Genomic DNA, 21,931 nt, shown 5'->3' with positions numbered 1-21,931 from the left:
TTTTACAATTTAATTTTAATCATGAAAGGTTTCAAATGAATTAGAAAATTACAGAAACTAGCATAATCAACCTAGTTTAAAAAACATGATAGAAGTTTGCTAATTTATTTCAGGTGCTTTTTCTATTTTAATAGAGCTCAAGACTCAGAATGCACCTCTTTCTTATTTCCCGTCACTTTCATGAGAAGCAGCTGCTCCCCTGTTGGAGCATGGATGTTGGAGTGGATTCTTTCTGTGCATATTTTAGTGCTTGTATCATACATATAATAACCCACAGCAATATGAAGTATTGTTCTATGTGTTTTAAAGTTACTTAAATGGTGTCACACCATGTGTATCTATTGCCATCATGTATTTTTACTATTATGTTTTGGATATACCCTATAAATCCATATTGTTTCATGAAGATCAGCTTCATATATTTTATATTATTCTATTACATAAATATAGCACAGTGTATTCATTTCTCTGTTGTGGATATTTAGTTTTGGTTATTACAAACAATATTTATATACATAGCTCATTCTATATACATATATATACATGAAAATGAAACTGCTAAAGACATGTTCATTCAACATACTCTATTTTGTCAAATTGCTTTCCAGATATCTGTAGCCAGCAATGTATAAGAATTAAACTTCTTCAAGTTTTTGACATTATGCATTACTGAAGTCTTTACTGCCTGTTGGATTATGATGTTGCATCATTGTATGAAATGTCAGAAAGCTGGGTTAATTTAACACTTTCTCAACTCTTAAATTGATTATGTGACCTCATTGCAAGAAAGCAGAAATTATGATATTTGTGCCAAAGCCCAGTAGATCAGGAGATATGTCCTCAGTAAAACACAGTGACATTTTAACGAAGAGATAAGGAAGATTTTATGCTCTATAGAAATATTATATTGAATATAAAAAGAAATATTGGAAGAAATATTGGCTAAGAATTTCTCCAAACTAATTAAAGACCTGTGACTATGCATTCAAGAAGCCCTATATACCCCAAACAGAATACAAAACAAACAAAACACAAATAGGCACATGATAGTCAAACTTCTGAAAGCTAAAAACAATATTCACATGCCTAGAAAAACAGTGATAATATCTCCAAATGAGCATCAAAAAGACTAATGACTGACATTTCAAAATGAACTATGGAAGTCAGAAAATGAAAGATTAACATTTTATTTTTATTTCTTTTATAATAAATTTATTTTTATTGGTGTTCAATTTACCAACATACAGAATAACACCCAGTGCTCATCCCATCAAGTGCCACCCTCAGTGCCCGTCACCCATTCACCCCCACCCCCCGCCCTCCTCCCCTTCCACCACCCCTAGTTCGTTTCCCAGAGTTAGGAGTCTTTATGTTCTGTCTCCCTTTCTGATATTTCCCACACATTTCTTCTCCCTTCCTCTTTATTCCCTTTCACTATTATTTATATTCCCCAAATGAATGAGAACATACACTGTTTGTCCTTCTCCGATTGACTTACTTCACTCAGCATAATACCCTCCATTTCCATCCACGTTGAAGCAAATGGTGGGTATTTGTCGTTTCTAATGGCTGAGTAATATTCCATTGTATACATAGACCACATCTTCTTTATCCATTCATCTTTCGATGGACACCGAGGCTCCTTCCACAGTTTGGCTATTGTGGACATTGCTGCTAGAAACATCGGGGTGCAGGTGTCTCGGTGTTTCATTGCATCTGCATCTTTGGGGTAAATCCCCAGCAGTGCTATTGCTGGGTCGTAGGGCAGGTCTACTTTTAACTCTTTGAGGAACCTCCACACAGTTTTCCAGAGTGGCTGCACCAGTTCACATTCCCACCAACAGTGTAAGAGGGTTCCCTTTTCTCCGCATCCTCTCCAACATTTGTGGTTTCCTGTCTTGTTAATTTGCCCCATTCTCACTGGTGTGAGGTGGTATCTCATTGTGGTTTGGATTTGTATTTCCCTGATGGCAAGTGATGCAGAGCATTTTCTCATGTGTGTGTTGCCCATGTCTATGTCTTCCTCTGTGAGATTTCTGTTCATGTCTTTGGCCCATTTCATGATTGGATTGTTTGTTTCTTTGCTCTTGAGTTTAATAAGTTCTTGATAGATCTTGGAAACTAGCCCGTTATCTGATACGTCATTTGCAAATATCATCTCCCATTCTGTAGGTTGTCTTTTAGTTTTGTTGACTGTATCCTTTGCTGTGCAAAAGCTTCTTATCTTTTTTTTCCTTTTTTTTTTATTGGTGTTGAATTTACCAACATACAGAATAACCCCCAGTGCCCGTCACCCAATCACTCCCACCCCCCGCCCTCCTCCCCTTCTACCACCCCTAGTTCGTTTCCCAGAGTTAGCAGTCTTTACGTTATGTCTTCTTATCTTGATGAAGTCCCAATAGTTCATTTTTGCTTTTGTTTCTTTTGCCTTCGTGGATGTATCTTGCAAGAAGTTACTGTGGCTGACTTCGCCGATGACATGATACTCTACATAGAAAACCCAAAAGCCTTCACCCCAAGATTGCTAGAACTCATACAGCAATTTGATAGCGTGGCAGGATACAAAATCAATGCCCAGAAATCAGTGGCATTTCTATACACTAACAATGAGACTGAAGAAAGAGAAATTAAGGAGTCAATCCCATTTACAATTGCACCCAAAAGCATAAGATACCTAGGAATAAACCTAACCACAGAGGTAAAGGATCTATACCCTAAAAACTATAGAATACTTCTGAAAGAAATTGAGGACGACACAAAGAGATGGAAAAACATTCCATGCTCATGGATTGGCAGAATTAATATTGTGAAAATGTCAATGTTACCCAGGGCAATTTACATGTTTAATGCAATCCCTATCAAAATACCATGGACTTTCTTCAGAGAGTTAGAACAAATTATTTTAAGATTTTTGTGGAATCAGAAAAAACCCCGAATAGCCAGGGGAATTTTAAAAAAGAAAACCGTATCTGGGGGCATCACAATGCCAGATTTCAGGTTGTACTACAAAGCTGTGGTCATCAAGACAGTGTGGTACTGGCACAAAAACAGACACATAGATCAATGGAACAGAATAGAGAACCCAGAAGTGGACCCTGAACTTTATGGTAACTAATATTCGATAAAAGAGGAAAGACTATCCATTGGAAGAAAGGCAGTCTCTTCAATAAATGGTGCTGGGAAAATTGGACATCCACATGCAGAAGAATGAAACTAGACACTCTCTTTCACCATACACAAAGATAAACCCAAAATGGATGAAAGATCTAAATGTGAGACAAGATTCCATCAAAATCCTAGAGGAGAGCACAGGCACACCCTTTGAAAGATTAACATTTTAAAGCACTGAAGAAAAACAAACAGGGACACTTGGGTGGCTCAGTGATTAAGCACCTGATCCTGGTATCCTGGATTGAGTCCTCATTGGGCTCCCTATGGGGAGCCTGCTTCTCCCTCTGCTTGTGTCTCTGCCTCTCTTTCTGTGTCTTTCATGAATAAATAAACAAAATCTTAAAAAAAAAAAAGAAAAACAAACAAATCCTACAAACCAATATTCTATATCCAGCAAAAAATCCTTCAAAATTGAAGGATAAGTAAAGATGTTTACAGTTAAACATAGCTGAGAGAATTCGTTGCCAGCAGATCTGTGCTACAAGAAACATTATTGGGAGTTCTGAAGGAAATTGATCCCAGATGGAAGCACGTAACTGCAAAATGCAATGAGAGCAGTTGAAGATGTAAACATCAAAAACTGTAAATAAAGCTGGAGTGAGGAAACGAGTCATGAAGGAGATGCTGCCCCCAGGCTGCAGCAAGCTGCACCAGGAGAAGCTGACCTTGAGGATCACATGCATCCTAGAGTCTTCATCAGGTGTGACAGAAGTCACTATCACAGAAAAGTCACCTGTTGAATGTCATATAATGTCTTCATGGGAATGAAAAAATAACTGTGCTACAGAATTTTTACCCGATGACCAATGGCTTCCACACGACATGGAGTATGAAGCTGAATGAGCACAGTACTCCAACTGGGCAGCATGGCAATTAGCAGCATCTCAAAGCTGACTCAACTCAACCAGTCTTCTGTGTATTTGCTCCCTAATACACCAACTCTGGCAGACCTGGAAGTTGATACACTTGAAGCCCAGTGAAAACAACCAGAGAAGCCTCACTTTGATTCTCACAGTGTGATATTTGAACTGGATCCTTGCAATGGGAATAGGAAGGTTGGCTTTATCCATAATAGGGGAAACCCAGCATTCACAAGACACTGAGATCTGGTTCCTAAACAGAATGTTACACCAGCATTTTCTCACAGATACCTTTACCACTTACTATCACTTGCTTATCATGTACTTGGGCCTGCTATAGTATGCCTTCACCAGCTATGGGTTTAGCTCATAGGTCAAGCAATGGTTCAACATGTATAAACTTATCACCTACAACCCAAACCTGCTTTCAGAATAGACCAAATCCTTTGTGAACAAGCTGGACCCCAGCAAAGAGTTTAAGAGCAAGAACAAGATTTTACTCCCCAAAAAGAGAGGGCCTATCCAACCTGCAGGTGGCCAGAAAGGGCCCTCAGGCCCTCCCTCCACCTCTAAGTCCTCTTCTAGTCCTGGAAAGTGTCTGGAAATGAGCATCCCTATCTCCCCACAGCAATGATTTCCATACAGAGATGGCCCAAGCCTCAGGTTCTGTGTGTGGCACCACAGGCCTCCTCCTATGTGAGTGAGCCAAATCATAGGCTTTTTACTCCCATTGGCAGTAGCTAGGAGTTCAAGGGCATACTCAGGTCTCTCTTAAAGCCCTTTCTTCCCCCCCTGCTTCTGAAAGCTGTGGAGTTTTAGAACTTATTTAAGTAGCTAAATCTGTTAACTTTTCTCTCTTTCAATCTCCAACCCTCTACATCCTTTAGCAGTGATTAGAAAAGTCCCCCAAAGAAACCACTGGTTTTGGGATGCCTGGGTGGCTCAGCAGTTAAGCATGTCTGTTTTTGGCTCAGAGCATGATCCTGGAGTCCCGGGATTAAGTCCCACATCAGGCTCCCTGCATGGAGCCTGCTTCTCCTTCTGCCTATGTCTCTGTCTCTCTCTATGTCTCTCATGAATAAATAAATAAAATATTTAAAAAAAGAAAGAAAGAAAGTAAGAAACCACTGGTTTTGAGCCATGAGGCATTAGAACTGTGCTGTTCAGTTGGTAACCACTAGCTGCACGTGGCTATTTAAACTCTATTAAAAATTCAGTTCCTCAATTACATTAGCTACGTTGTGAGTATTCATGGCCTGTAGATTCTATATTAGACAGCACAAAGATAATGGAACATTTCCATCATCACAGAAAGTTATGTTGGGCAGCCCTGCATTAGAATATTCTCATACTGCTCTTTCTCAGTTTATTTCTGTTAGAGAATGGGGATACCTTAGTTTGATGGGTCATAAAATTCCATTAAAATTCTTGAAGATATAATTGTATATGCTCTTTTCATTTTTCATGAGGAATTCTCACTCTGCTTCTTTTTCAGTTTCCTATAAAGTTTGTTGTTTCCAGTAAGACCCCCCCAACAAAACTATAAATGAACATTCTGTTTAAAAGCATTAACTATTATATCTTATGCATATAAAACTTTATATTTAAAATACAATGAAATTGATGGCACCAAAGGTGTTTTGGCTAATAGAATTAAATTATTTTAGTTTCTTTTGTGCTTTGGGAAGCATTACAACTTACCATGTAGAATTCATATAGTGATTTTAAGAGTAATCAATGAAATAGTAACAAAATAGCTAAAAAGCCGATAGAGGAAATAATGGATAAAAAAATGGAAGAATGATTAATCCAAAGGAAGGCCAGAAAAGATAAATTAAGAAACAAAGATGAAACGATTAGAGAACCATGGCAAGATGATTGACTTAAACTCAATCATCTCAATAATATTAAATGTAAATTGACTAAACATTCCAGTTAAAGGGAGAATGGTCAGGTTAGATTAATAAACAGAAAAACAAAAATTCAAAATCTAACTCAATACTGTTTACAAGAGACATACTTTATATACAGTTACAAGTATCTGAAAGCAAATAAAGGTAAAAATGCATACCATGCAATCAAAAATCAAAATAAAGCTGTTGTTTATCAATAGAAGAAAAGGAAGACTTTGAGACAAGAAGTAACAAAGTATATGAAGAACATTTAACAGTGATAAAAGGTCCAATTTAATCAACAGGAGGAAATAATAATTATAAACGTTTATACATCTTAAAAAGCTTAATAAACTGAAGGAAAACAGAGAACTAAAAAGATAAACACGAATCTATGATTGTAATTTGATATTTTAAAACTTTTTAGTAAATGAACAAAAAGAAATTAGAGATAGGAAATTTAAACATCACAATGAACACTACACTCAACATAATCAGGATAAACATTTTCAAGGGCATTTGGAATATTTACCAAACGGATCGTCTGTTGATCTCTGCAGGTAATGTACACGGGTACATTCCAAAGAATTGGAATCCTATAGACTATATTCTCTGAATACAAATGTAACGAGAAATAAAAAAATAAGATTATTGGAAAATCTCTAGGTGTTTGGAAATTAAACACACACTACTGTATAACATGTGTCAAAAAAGAAATTACAATGAATTATATTTTAAATTGAATGAAACAAATATGACATATCAGAAATTCTGAGACGCAGTTAAAATGGTGACCAAATGGAAATTTTTAGCTCTAAATTAGTAAACTGAAAAAGAAGAAAGGTTGAAAAATAAATGTTCCAATCTACCATCTCAAGAAACTAGAAAATTAACTATAAATTAAACATATTTAAATACTCCTTAAAAAGTAGAAGGAAGTTAAAAAAAATAGAAGGAAGTTAATATAGATAACAGTAATTAAAATATTCAGAAAGCAGACATAATTTTAAAGAAAATAAACACAGGCAAAAAATGTTTCTCAAAAAAATTAATGAAATAATTTGTTAATACCAAGATAATAAAGGAAAGAAAGATAAAGAACATAAATTATCAATATCATAAGTAGAAAAACAGACTTAACAAATCTGAAAGATATTGAAAACAGAGTTAACAGTTATTAACAAATTAATACCAATAAATTTCATAACTTAGAAGAAATAAGCAAATACTTATAAAACCACATATGACAAGACATGAATAACTATATGATTTGAGGGGCCCAGTGCAAAATGAGAGTTTCTTTGTTCAAACATTGATAAAAAATTTAAATATGGTGACAATAAAGCATTAAATTAAATGTAAGACATTCCTAAGGGCATGTGACTTCTCAGGCTCTATACCCATGAGGTCTTGCTTCTAAAACTGACATAAAAATGGGTAGAAATTCTTATTATTCCTATATTCATTAAATAAGCTGAAGCCACGATTTTCAGCCTTCCAGAGATTTAACATGAAATAATCCTAACTTGCAAAATCACTTTTAGCAAATAATAAAAAAGGAACACTATTTTTTGTGTTTCTCATAAAGTAATAATTGGAAAGGACATTGCAAGGAATCAAAATTACAGGCCAATTTCTTCCTTATGAACAGATGCATAAAACTTGAGCAAATATTACCAAATCAAATCCGATAATATATATAATACCTCATAACTAAGTGAAGTGTATGCCAGTGGCATAAGATGGTTTTCAACATAAGAATAATCAATAATTGTAACTGTCACCTTAACAAAATAAATGACAAATATCATACAATCATCTTAGTAGATACAGAAAAGACATTTGATAAAATTGAACATCAATTCATGATAAAAAAAAAAACTAATCTCAACAAATAGGAATAGAAGAGATAATCCTTCATCTGAAAAAGATGACCACAAAAACCTATGGTTAACATCCTAATTAATAATGAAATATTGGGGATGCCTGGGTGGCTCAGTGGTTGAGCATCTGCCTCTGGCTCAGTGCTTAGTCCCGGAATCTCCGGATTGAGTCCCAAATTGGGCTGCCTCGAGGAACGTGCTTCTCCCTCTGCCTATGTCTCTGCCTCTTTCTGTGTCTCTCATGAATAAATAAATAAAATCTAAAAATAAATAAATAAATAAATATTGAACAATTTCCCTATGAGTTTGGAATAAGACAAATTGTTCCAAAGCTATCAATTCTTTTCAAATTTTACTGGAACTCCTAAACATTATAAAAATTCAAGAGAATAACAAAATCTATAAAATTCAGACAGAAAAAAGTAAAACCATTATAATTTTCTGTAACATATTTGAATATCTAGAAAATATAAATGAATCTACAAATGATTAGAATTCATAAGTGAATTTAGCAAGGTCATTGGATATAAGATCAATATAAAAAAACAAATTGTATTCTACATACCAAGAACAAGCAATTAGGAAATGAGATGCAAAGGTGCAATATATAAGTTTCCAAGAAATTGAATGCCTAGAAATAAATGTAACACAAAATGTGTAAGAACTTGACGCTGAAGACCACAGTCATTGCTGAGAGAAATTAAAGACCTAAATAAACAGTGATGAATCAACTGAATATTCATGTGAAAAAAAAAATGAATCTTAACGCCTACCTTACACAATAAACAAAAATCAACTGGAAATAGGGCATGAAGGACACCTGGGTGGCTCAGTGGTTGAGCGTCTGCCTTTGGCTCAGGACGTGGCCACGGAGTTCCAGAATCGAATCCCACATCCCGCTCCTGTATGGAGCCTGCTTCTCCTCCCTCTGCCTACGTTTCTGCCTCTCTCTCTGTCTCTCATGAATAAATAAATAAAATCTAAAAAGAAAAAAAAAAAGAAAAAAAAAAGAACTGAAATGTGAAAGGTAAACTATAAAGCTCTCAGGAAAAAGTGTATGATAATATCATCAGAACCTGGGGTAGTCAAAGGACCAGGAATAAAAAACATACTAAAAGAGATAATTGGTGAATTGTATTTCATAAAAAGATATTCTATTCATCAAGAGATTTTAAAAGTAAGAAATAAACTGAACAATGGAAAAAGTTATTTTCAGTGCATATAGCACACAAAGAACTCCTATCGAGACTATAAAAAATTCTAACAAATCAATAGGGAAAAAAGCAATAAAAAAGATAATGGGACAGAAATATGAACAGGCTTTATGTAAAAAGAACGTACAAATTGCAGATAGGCATATGAAAAGGTGATCAACAGAATTAGCCATCAGGAATACATTTGAAAGCCATAATAAAACATTACATACCCGCAAGCATGACTAAAATTAAAAGAATTTATAGGGGCAGCCTGGGTGGCTCAGCGGTTTAGCGCCACCTTCAGCCCAGGGCCTGATCCCAGAGACCCGGCATCAAGTCGCGTCAGGCTCCCTGCATGGGGCCTGCTTCTTCCCCTGCCTGTGTCTCTGCCTCTCTCTCTCTCTCTCTCTCTCTCTCTCTCTGTATGTCTCTCATGAATAAAAAAATAAAAATCTTAAAAGAAAAAGAACTTATAATATCTAGTGTTGGCAAGGATGTACAGCAACTCTGGATATCATACATTGCTGAAAGGAATGCAATTTGATAGAACCGTTTTGGATAATTCTTTGGCAGAATCTACTAATGCTGACCATACACGTACCCATATTACCCAGCAATTATACTTCTAAGTATATGTGCAACAGAAATATGATTGCACATGTCTATCAAATGATGTGTAAAAATGGTCATTTTATCTTTATTCATAATAGTAAAATTCTGGAAACATTCCAACTATCTATCAACTTGATAGTGAATGAATGAAATAACACCCAGTAATGGGAGAAAAAAATCCAACTACTGAACACAACATAGATAAATCTAGCAGACATAACACTGAGGCAAAAAACATACATATGGTCTAGTTTCATTTATATAATGGTCAAGGATAGGCAAAACTAATCTATTATGATAAAGGTCAGAAGTGTAGTTACTCTTTATTTCAATAAAGGTCAGACGAAAGTGTATTAACCTTAAGAGGAAATGAGGTAGGCTTCTGGGATGGTGATAATAATCTGTATCTCAATCTGGGTGGTTATGTAGGGACATAAATCAGTAAAAAAAACACTTTTTGTACTTTACTGTGTGTAAGTTATAACTCAGTTTCAAAAAGCATTTTGAAAAAATATTTTTAAAAACAGGTTCAAATGTGAGATTTGCAAGATGATAAGTTAGAACTTATTCCAAGATTTTTTGTTGTTGGTTTTTGTTTTGTTTCTTATTTTTGGCCTAGAATCTGGAAGGATAGCATTATCATTGACTGAGAAAGGGAAGGGTATAGGTGGAACATATATTATGGGTTAGATTGAAAGTTCAGTGTTGGATATGCTGGGTTTGAGAAACCTATTAGATCTCCAATTCAGTGTGTAATTGGTATTAGTGACCTGGAGTTTAGGAGAACCTGTTGACTGGCAACGTTTTTGGCCTTAAGAGTGGATGCCATCACCAAGGGAATAACTAGGTAGAGAATATAAGCAGGATGGATCTCTGGTGCACTATCACATCAAGGTGTTCTGAGTCCTTCTCCTCAGAGAAGGAAGAAAGGAAATACAATGCAATGCAATGGAAACTGAGAAGGAGCAACTAATGAGGAGTGTTATTCCCTAGAAACCAAATAATAAAAGTATATCAAGGAGATGAGCATGATTAACTGCAGCAGATGCCATTGATAAGTAAGGTGAGGAAAGAGAATTGAGTATTAGTTTAGCAATGAGGATACCATTGATAACCTTGGAAAAAGCAATTTAGGTGACATAGAAGGAATGCAAATTTGAATGGAGTGAATTTGAAAGAGAAGGAAAGAGGCACACTTCGAGACTTTCCTATAGACATCTCTTTCAAGGAGTTGTGATGCAAAGGAGAGTGAAGGAATGTTATGCCACCTAGAAGTGGGATCAAGCATTTTTCTTTTTTTACATGTTAGGAGAAATAACAGATATTTATACCCTGAGGGGGAATGATCTAATAAAGGGCTGATATAGGAAAGAAAGAAAATTTGAAGCTATATTATTGGGTAGGCAACAGATAAGGATTATAGGATCATTTCAATTAGATGTGGAAAAAGCTTTTGACAAAGTGTAATATCCATTCATGATAAAAACTCACAATAAAGTAGGTTAAAAGGAATGAACATACCTCAACATAATAAAGGTCATCTGTGAAAAACCCACAGCTAACATCATCCTTAATGACCTGAGAGTTTTTCCCATAAGGTCAGGAACCAGGCAGGGATGTCTATCACCACTTTCATTCCACATGGTACCAGTAGTCCTAGCCACAATAAAACAACAAAAAGAAGTAAAAGGCATCTAAATCAATAAGAAAAAAGTAAAATTTTTGCTATTTGCAAATGATATGATAGTGTACATAGAAAAGCCAAGACTCCATCAAAAACCTGCTAGAACTGATAAACGAATTCAGAAGTCACAGGATACAAAATAAATGTACAGAAATCTGTTGCATTTCTATACACTAATATTGAAGCAGCAGAAAGAGAAATTAAGAAAACAGTTCTACTTACAATTGTGCCCCAAATAATAAGATACCTAGGAATAAACCTAGCCAAAGAGGTGAAAAACCTGTATAAAGAACACCGATGAAAGAAACTGAAGATAACCCAGAGAAATGAAAAAAATCCAGAAGTAGACCCAGAATTATATAGTCAATTAAACTTTGACAAAGTAGGAAAGAATATGCAATGAGAAAAAGACAGTCTCTTCAATAAATGGTGTTGGGAAAGCTGGACAGCAAAGTGCAGAAGAATGAAACTGAACTACATTCTTATACCATACACAAAAAACAATTTGAAAAAAAATCAGTATGGGGGTGCGTGGGTAGCTCAGTGGTAAGTGTCTGCCTTTGCTTCAGGTCGTGATCCTGGGGTCCTGGGATTGAGTGAGCCCTGGATCAGGCTGCCTATAGGGAACCTGGTTCTCCCTCTGCCTATGTCTCTGCCTCTCTCTGTGTGTCTCTCATGAATAAATAAATTTTTTTTTAAATCCAATATGGATTAAAGACTTAAATGTGAGACCCAAAACCATAAATATTCTAGAATAGTACATAGGCAGGCAGTAACTTCTTTGATAGCAGCAGCAGCAACTTCTTTCAAGGTAGGTCTCCTGAGGTAAGGGGAACAAAAACAAAAATGAACTATTGGGATTTCATCAAAATAAAAAGCTTCTGCAAAGCAAAGGAAACAATCAGGAAAACTAAAAGGCAACCTAAGGAATGGAAAGAGATATGTGCAAATGACATATACAATAAAGGGTCAGTACCCCAAATATATAAGGAACTTATAAAGTTCAACACCCCAAAAACCCAAATAATCCAATTAAAAATGGGCAGAAGAACAGTTATTTTTCCAAAGGAAATCCACAGATGGCCAACAGTCGTAAGAAAAGATGTTCATCATCTCTTATCATCAGGGAAATGCAAATCAAAACTACAATGAGATATCCAACCCCCTACCCATCAGAAGGACTAAATACAACAACACAAGAAACAACAGGTGTTGGTGAGGATGTGGAGAAAAAGGAACCTTCTTGCACTGCTGGTGGGTATGCAAACTGGTGAAGTCATTCTGGAAAACAGTATGGAGGTTCCTCAAAAAAGTAAAAATAGACCCACCTTATGATCCAGCATTGCACCACTGGGTATTTACCTAAAGAATACAGGAACACTAATTCAAAGGGATATATGCACTCATATGTTTATAGCAGCATAATTTACAATTGCCAAATTACAGAAGCAGTCTAAGTGTTCATCACTAGATGAATGGATAAAGAAGATGTGATATATAAAAATATAATTTATATATTTCTTCTATATAAAGAAGAAAGGATAAAGAAGAAATGGATAAAGAAGATATAAAGAAGATATGTATTTCATACAATGAAATAATGTTAAGTCAATAAAAAAGAACATGATCTTGGGCAGCCCCAGTGGCGCAGCGGTTTAGCGCCGCCTGCAGCCCAGGGTGTGATCCTGGAGACCCCGGGATCGAGTCCCACATCGGGCTCCCTGCATGGAGCCTGCTTCTCCCTCTGCCTGTGTCTCTGTCTCTCTCTCTAGCTGTGTCTCTATGAATAAATAAATAAAATCTTTTTTAAAAAATTGCGATCTTGCCATTTGCAAGGACATGGATGGAGATAGAGGATATAATGCTAAGCGAAATAAGTCTGAGAAACATAAATACCATATGATTTCACTTATATATGGAATTTAAGAAACAAAACAGGGGAAAAGAGAGAGGGAAGAAAAATCAAGAAGCCTATTCTTAATTACAGAGAGCAAACTGATGGTTACCAGAGGGGAAGTAGGTGGGGGGATGTTTAAATTGGTGATGGGGATTAAGGAGTGCACTAGTGAAGAGCACTGGGTGATGTATGGAAATACTGAATTGCTATATTGTACATCCGAAACTAATGTACCAACTAGTTAACTGGAATTAAAATAAAAACTTAAAAGAAGTATATTGCTGATATTTTTCCCTCTCTGACAGTCTTTTGGCCTGAAACCCTAGAAGGTTTTTCTTTAATTTTAGATAATATATCATAATTGACCAAAATTCAAATTTCATAGCTGTTTTTCTTCTTGCAACATATATTTATATACACATACTACTGGCTTTGCTTATTTTCTGTATCTAGAATTGTTCTTTTTTTAAAAGATTTTATTTATTAATGAGACACACACACACAGAGAGAGAGAGAGAGAGAGAGAGAGAGAGAGAAAGGCAGAGACACAAGCAGAGGGAGAAGCAGGCTCCATGCAGGGAGCCCAACCTGGGACTCGATCCCAGGACTCCAGGATCAGGTCCTGGGCCAAAGGCGGTGATAAACTGCTCAGCCACTCAGGCTGCCCTAGAATTGTTCTTTGAATACCTCTCTCTTTCAGTCTTCCCCCGCCCCCTATTTTGTACATGTTCTCTTGGCTTTTTTCATTCTTTGTTCAAATGTTGCTTATTTTACTGCTGAAGCTATTTTCTGCTGAACAATTTCTAATTGTCTTTGTTTCTAAAATGATTTTTTCCCATTTCTTTCCTGAGTTTGGCCAATTCTGTTTTTCATCTTTCTACATTTTGTCATTTCAATTCTTAATATCTTCTTCAGGTCATTTCTTATTCTTTATTTCTCAGTCTTTGTTTAATGGTGTATTCTCCTATCTGCCATTCCTAGTTTAATATGATGGATTTTATATTTAAACACTGGGTTACAATGAGGCCTGTTTTGCATGATGATGTATCTTCTACTTTCTGTGATTATTTTACTTTCTCTGAGATTCTTGCTTTCCATAGTTTTCTTCCTTCTTCCATTCACTATCAGATCTTCAAAGGATATCTACTTTGGGCTGTCACACTGCCATCCTAAGCTTCACATTTCCAAGACTGCCACTTCTGGTTCTGCAACTTCCTGTCTCTTCTCTCTCCCAACTCCATCAATGGCTGTGGCTTTGATCCATGGGGCCTCAGATTCCTGTTGACATAAAGCCCTCTTTTTTGGGGGGTAACATTATCATGTTTCACCAACTACAGGACCCTACTATACTCTGTTCTCCTGTATTATCTTTATACTATTTCCCGGTTACCTGTAAATGAACATTTGCATATCCTTTCTCTTAGTTTTGTTCTGTATGTAAGTTTTGGGTGGTTCTATTAGATCTTCTATGGATCTGTACAGTCTTTGGAGGGTGTGTGGAAAGGTTAATATTTAAGTATCAAGAATTATCCTAGGGAAATATGAAATCCAAAATATTATGCTAAAACTGAAATAATATTTTAACTTTTCAAAACCACATAGTTTCCTTTTCTGTTTTAACCCTATTTTTTATATTCATATCTTTTAATGCAAACAGAATATAAATTATATATTGACACTACCTTCAGAACCTAAGCTCCTTAACCCATGAATGCATTTGTAACTTTAGCTTATTTATTATTATTATTATTATTTTTATTCATTAGCACTTGATGCTAATAGATTCTTCAGCAAAGATATAAATTGATATAGTCCTAGACTAGAGTTTTGCATTAGAGGCCCAGCAGTTCTCCTCTGAGATTAAAATGGAGGTTAATTTTCATTAATCTTACATGTTTTGCTTAGATGATTCTTTTGATACTTGATACTGAAGAGGTCTGCCCTTTGTTCTTAGCCTGGAAATTTTTCATCTGTATCACAGCACTATAATTTCTCATGACAAATTGATATTTTGCATTGTGTTTTAAAGTTAATCTTTTCAGATAACTAGTAAAACACATTGTTTTTTACAGGAATGAAAAATAGAGTTGTTCAGCTATAATTTTAATACATCTTCAGTCCTTTTATATTCCTTGAGTTTATTGGAGCTAGATGAATGATGGTATTTCATCAATTTAATTATTACCTGCTAAAAACAAACTTTTGTTTCAAATATAGTCTACAATTTTAAGTGAACCACCAAAGCTATTTACTACTTTTGAACAAACATTGCTATCTATAATAAAATGTGGTAAAATGTTATTTTTAAAAATCAACCTTTGTATGTAAATGTCACTTCTCATAACTACTAGTCAAGGCTAGCTTAATATTAAGTGTTATGCTTCAAGGAGACAATTATCTTAAAAAATAAGGATATTTCTAAGTTATGTCAATAATCCTAAGAGGTATTAAAGCATTTACCTACTAAAGGCCAGGTATTTGTCCTTCTTAAAAAACAGATAAATGGTTATTTCTTGACTTTCTTTCCTAAGGATTTGTATAAAGTTTTACAATAATATCACAGTGTTTTATTTCTTTTTTTAAAAAAAAAGATTTTATTCATTTGAGAGACAGAGGGAGGGAGGGAGGAAGAGAAAGAGCATGAGCAGTGGGGGAGACGCAGAGGGAGAAGAAGATTCTCCACTCAGCCAGGAATCTGACATGGAACTCAATGTGGAACTGGATCCCATGAGCCGGAGATCACTATCCGAGGTGAAAGGCAGGCGCTTAACCATCTGAGCTATCCAGGGGCCCCTGTTTTATTTCTTTTTAAAAACAATTTCTTCACTATTTGCACACGTTAGTTCTTAAATTTTAGAATGTGTTCTTCAAGTTAAAAATAATCCCATACCGTTAAGTGGATTTGCATAAAATATAAGTATATATAACATAAAGGATATAGTTAGGGTCATATTCCCATCTTCTTTATTTTATCAAATTGTATTATGATGTTTTTCTAGAACCTTCCATCAAGACAGGTGGAAGGTGCAATACTAACCTATGAAAATTCTTTCCCTTAACTTGGGATAATTTAAGATTATTGGGAGCTGAGAGGCTCTTCAGTTGCAAATGATAACTCTAGCACTTAACTTTAGAGTCAGGGATAAGTTGCTTCTCTGTACATGGGCCCTATTTATGCTTTTATGGAACAGGATACACTATCAACAAACATCTGCACTCTGCTTTGCTCCTTTGTGCTACAATGGGGTTGTTTTGCTTTGCCACTTGTCCAAATCAACTGGTCCTACAAAGGAATGTAGGCCCACACTGAATCCATATCCTGCTTAGTAGTATTGGAGTCAGGAATATATTACTCAGGCACACCCAGGCCTTACTGACTCACTCACAGTCACCTTCTTTGGAAGGTGTTCCCTGGAGGTGCCATCTGAAAGGAATCAGACATGTTTCAACTGGTATGTATATAACCCTGGCCGTTTTGCCTGTGCCAGTAATTCCTTAGAATTCTACAATTTATTACACTCTATGGAAATAAAAGGAGGAAAAAACTCTTTTGTGTAATGGTGGTAGATACAACATTCCAAGGAGCCACTATAAATCCATGCATCTCACTTCCTATTAGGGAAGATAATCCTAAATATCAGCCTGTTTCTTTCAAAAATGAGCACCCTTGACTATCTTAAAGATGAAGAAAGGGGTGAAATGTACACGGATCTCTCTGGTTGGGTGTTATATTAGAATAACAACAAAAAATTCCTTAGTACATCATGATTCATCTAAATCTTTTTTAAAATTTGTTTTTCATTTTTTAAAGTTTTGTTGTTTGTATTAATTGAACTGTTTTAAAATCATATATTCTGAAAAGCTAGGCAAGATGGCGGAAGAGTAGGGTCCCCAAGTCACCTGTCTCCACCAAATTACCTAGAAAACCTTCAAATTATCCTGAAAATCTACGAATTCGGCCTGAGAATTAAAGAGAGAATACCTGGAATGCTACAGTGAGAAGAGTTCGCGCTTCCATCAAGGTAGGAAGACGGGGAAAAAGAAATAAAGGAACAAAGGCCTCCAAGGGGGAGGGGCCCCGCGAGGAGCCGGGCTGAGGCCGGGGCGAGTGTCCCCAGGACAGGAGAGCCCCGTCCCGGAGGAGCAGGAGCTGCACCGACCTTCCCGGGGGAAAGGGGCTCGCGGGGAGGTGGAGCAGGACCCAGGAGGGCGGGGATGCCCTCGGGCTCCCGGGGACAGTAACAGCAACTGCGCACCCAGGAGAGTGCGCCGAGCTCCCTAAGGGCTGCAGCGCGCACGGCGGGACCTGGCGGGACCCGGAGCAGCTCGGGGGGGCTCGGGGGCGGCTCCGCGGAGGGGGCTGCGGGGCGGGAGCGCGAATCCAACAGCGCAGGCCCCGGAGCACAGGGCGCCGGGACGCAGCCCAGGATCCGGCCTCCCCCGGGACAGGCAGAGGCCGGGAGGGCCCAGGACAGCGAGGACGCTCCTGCCCCAGCTGAGCAGATCAGCGGCCCCGCCCCGGAGCCTCCAGGCCCTGCAGACGGAGTTCCTGCCGGAGCTGAATCCAGGTTTCCAGAGCTGCCCCGCCACTGGGGCTGTTCCTCCTGCGGCCTCACGGGGTAAACAACCCCCACTGAGCCCTGCACCAGGAGGGGGCACAGCAGCTCCCCCAACTGCTAACACCTGAGAATCAGCACAACAGGCCCCTCCCCCAGAAGACCAGCTAGACTGACTGACAAGTTCCAGGGGAAGCCAAGGGACTTAAACTACACAGAATCAGAAGATACTCCCCCGTGGTTCTTTTTTTGTTTGTTTGTTTTGTTTTGTTTCGTTTTGTTTTGCTTTTTGATTTGTTTCCTTCCCCCACCCCCCTTTTTTCTCCTTTCTTTCTTTTTCTTTCTCTTTTTCTTTTTCGTTTTTTTCCTTCCTTTTTTTTCTCTTTCTCTTTTCTTTCCTTCTTTCTCTCCTCTCTTTTTCTCCTTTTCCCAATACAACTTGCTTTTGGCCACTCTGCACTGAGCAAAATGACTAGAAGGAAAACCTCACCTCAAAAGAAAGAATCAGAAACAGTCCTCTCTCCCACAGAGTTACAAAATCTGGATTACAATTCAATGTCAGAAAGCCAATTCAGAAGCACTATTATACAGCTACTGGTGGCTCTAGAAAAAAGCATAAAGGACTCAAGAGACTTCATGACTGCAGAATTTAGAGCTAATCAGGCAGAAATTAAAAATCAATTGAATGAGATGCAATCCAAACTAGAAGTCCCAAGGACAAGGGTTAACGAGGTGGAAGAATGAGTGAGTGACATAGAAGACAAGTTGATAGCAAAGAGGGAAACAGGAAAAAAGAGACAAACAATTAAAAGACCATGAAGATAGATTAAGGGAAATAAACGACAGCCTGAGGAAGAAAAACCTACGTTTAATTGGTGTTCCCGAGGGCGCCGAAAGGGCCAGAGGGCCAGAATATATATTTGAACAAATTCTAGCTGAAAACTTTCCTAATCTGGGAAGGGAAACAGGCATTCAGATCCAGGAACTAGAGAGATCCCCCCCTAAAATCAATAAAAACCGTTCAACATCTCGACATTTAATAGTGAAGCTTGCAAATTCCAAAGATAAAGAGAAGATCCTTAAAGCAGCAAGAGACAAGAAATCCCTGACTTTTATGGGGAGGAGTATTAGGGTAACAGCAGACCTCTCCACAGAGACCTGGCAGGCCAGAAAGGGCTGGCAGGATATATTCAGGGTCCTAAATGAGAAGAACATGCAACCAAGAATACTTTATCCAGCAAGGCTCTCATTCAAAATGGAAGGAGAGATAAAGAGCTTCCAAGACAGGCAGGAACTGAAAGAATATGTGACCTCCAAACCAGCTCTGCAAGAAATTTTAAGGGGGACTCTTAAAATTCCCCTTTAAGAAGAAGTTCAGTGGAACAGTCCACAAAAACAAGGTCTGAATAGATATCATGATGACACTAAACTCATATTTCTCAATAGTAACTCTGAATGTGAACGGGCTTAATGACCTCATCAAAAGGCGCAGGGTGTCAGACTGGATAAAAAAGAAGGACCCATCTATTTGCTGTCTACAAGAGACTGATTTTAGACAGAAGGACACCTACAGCCTGAAAATAAAAGGTTGGAGAACCATTTACCATTCGAATGGTCCTCAAAAGAAAGCAGGGGTAGCCATCCTTATATCAGATAAACTAAAATTTACCCCGAAGACTGTAGTGAGAGATGAAGAGGGACACTATATCATACTTAAAGGATCTATTCAACAAGAGGACTTAACAATCCTCAATATATATGCCCCGAATGTGGGAGCTGCCAAATATATAAATCAATTAACCAAAGTGAAGAAATACTTAGATAATAATACACTTATACTTGGTGACTTCAATCTAGCTCTTTCTATACTCGATAGGTCTAAGCACAACATCTCCAAAGAAACGAGAGCTTTAAATGATACACTGGACCAGATGGATTTCACAGATATCTACAGAACTTTCCATCCAAACTCAACTGAATACACATTCTTCTCAAGTGCACATGGAACTTTCTCCAGAATAGACCACATATTGGGTCACAAATCAGGTCTGAACCGATAACAAAAGATTGGGATCGTCCCCTGCATATTCTCAGACCATAATGCCTTGAAATTAGAACTAAATCACAACAAGAAGTTTGGAAGGACCTCAAACACGTGGAGGTTAAGGACCATCCTGCTAAAAGATGAAAGGGTCAACCAGGAAATTAAGGAAGAATTAAAAAGATTCATGGAAACTAATGAGAATGAAGATACAACCGTTCAAAATCTTTGGGATGCAGCAAAAGCAGTCCTAAGGGGGAAATACATTGCAATACAAGCATCCATTCAAAAACTGGAAAGAACTCAGATACAAAAGCTAACCTTACACCTAAAGGAGCTAGAGAAAAAACAGCAAATAGATCCTACACCCAAGAGAAGAAGGAAGTTAATAAAGATTCGAGCAGAACTCAACGAAATCGAGACCAGAAGAACTGGAACAGATCAACAGAACCAGGAGTTGGTTCTTTGAAAGAATTAATAAGATAGATAAACCATTAGCCAGCCTTATTAAAAAGAAGAGAGAGAAGACTCAAATTAATAAAATCATGAATGAGAAAGGAGAGATCACTACCAACACCAAGGAAATACAAACAATTTTAAAAACATATTATGAACAGCTATACGCCAATAAATTAGGCAATCTAGAAGAAATGGACGCATTCCTGGAAAGCCACAAACTACCAAAACTGGAACAGGAAGAAATAGAAAACCTGAACAGGCCAATAACCAGGGAGGAAATTGAAGCAGTCATCAAAAACCTCCCAAGACACAAAAGTCCAGGGCCAGATGGCTTCCCAGGGGAATTTTATCAAACGTTTAAAGAAGAAACCATACCTATTCTCCTAAAGCTGTTTGGAAAGATAGAAAGAGATGGAGTACTTCCAAATTCGTTCTGTGAGGCCAGCATCACCTTAATTCCAAAACCAGACAAAGACCCCACCAAAAAGGAGAATTACAGACCAATATCCCTGATGAACATGGATGCAAAAATTCTCAACAAGATACTGGCCAATAGGATCCAACAGTACATTAAGAAAATTATTCACCATGACCAAGTAGGATTTATCCCCGGGACACAAGGCTGGTTCAACACCCGTAAAACAATCAATGTGATTCATCATATCAGCAAGGGAAAAACCAAGAACCATATGATCCTCTCATTAGATGCAGAGAAAGCATTTGACAAAATACAGCATCCATTTCTGATCAAAACTCTTCAGAGTGTAGGGATAGAGGGAACATTCCTCGACATCTTAAAAGCCATCTATGAAAAGCCCACAGCAAATATCATTCTCAATGGGGAAGCACTGGGAGCCTTTCCCCTAAGATCAGGAACAAGACAGGGATGTCCACTCTCACCACTGCTATTCAACATAGTACTGGAAGTCCTCGCCTCAGCAATCAGACAACAAAAAGACATTAAAGGCATTCAAATTGTCAAAGAAGAAGTCAAACCCTCCCTCTTCGCCGATGACATGATACTCTACATAGAAAACCCAAAAGTCTCCACCCCAAGATTGCTAGAACTCATACAGCAATTCGGTAGCGTGGCAGGATACAAAATCAATGCCCAGAAGTCAGTGGCATTTCTATACAGTAACAATGAGACTGAAGAAAGAGAAATTAAGGAGTCAATCCCATTTACAATTGCACCCAAAGGCATAAGATACCTAGGAATAAACCTAACCAAAGATGTAAAGGATCTATATCCTCAAAACTATAGAACACTTCTGAAAGAAATTGAGGAAGACCCAAAGAGATGGAAAAATATTCCATGCTCATGGATTGGCAGAATTAATATTGTGAAAATGTCAATGTTACCCAGGGCAATATACACGTTTAATGCAATCCCTATCAAAATACCATGGACTTTCTTCAGAGAGTTAGAACAAATTATTTTAAGATTTGTGTGGAATCAGAAAAGACCCCGAATAGCCAGGGGAATTTTAAAAAAGAAAACCATATCTGGGGGCATCACAATGCCAGATTTCAGGTTGTACTACAAAGCTGTGGTCATCAAGACAGTGTGGTACTGGCAGAAGAACAGACACATAGATCAGTGGAACAGAATAGAGAACCCAGAAAGTGGACCCTGAACTTTATGGTCAACTAATATTCGATAAAGGAGGAAAGACTATC

General features: G+C 37.4%; 1 protein-coding gene and 1 pseudogene across 36 annotated transcripts in view; one reads left to right on the top strand and one right to left on the bottom strand.

Annotated features, from left to right (window-relative positions):
* GNGT1 (G protein subunit gamma transducin 1) overlaps positions 1-21,931 on the bottom strand; it is a 346,832-nt gene that overhangs the window by 25,737 nt on the left and 299,164 nt on the right. For 19 of the 36 annotated variants that reach the window (XM_049093550.1, XM_049093559.1, XM_049093560.1 and 16 more), the window contains one exon: positions 6,456-6,535. The exons of the other annotated variants lie outside the window; for them this stretch is intronic. In XM_049093550.1, coding sequence (XP_048949507.1) covers positions 6,456-6,502 — 47 coding nt within the window. In that variant the 5' untranslated portion in view covers positions 6,503-6,535. The remainder of the gene's footprint in view (positions 1-6,455; positions 6,536-21,931) is intronic. 36 annotated transcript variants of the gene reach the window in all.
* Positions 3,561-5,099, top strand: LOC112674913 (tubulin polyglutamylase complex subunit 2-like; annotated as a pseudogene).

The sequence above is a fragment of the Canis lupus genome, chromosome 14 (assembly GCF_003254725.2).
Source record: "Canis lupus dingo isolate Sandy chromosome 14, ASM325472v2, whole genome shotgun sequence".
In the NCBI taxonomy this organism is placed as follows: Eukaryota; Metazoa; Chordata; class Mammalia; order Carnivora; family Canidae; genus Canis; species Canis lupus.
This window is presented reverse-complemented; position numbering and strand designations above follow the sequence as displayed.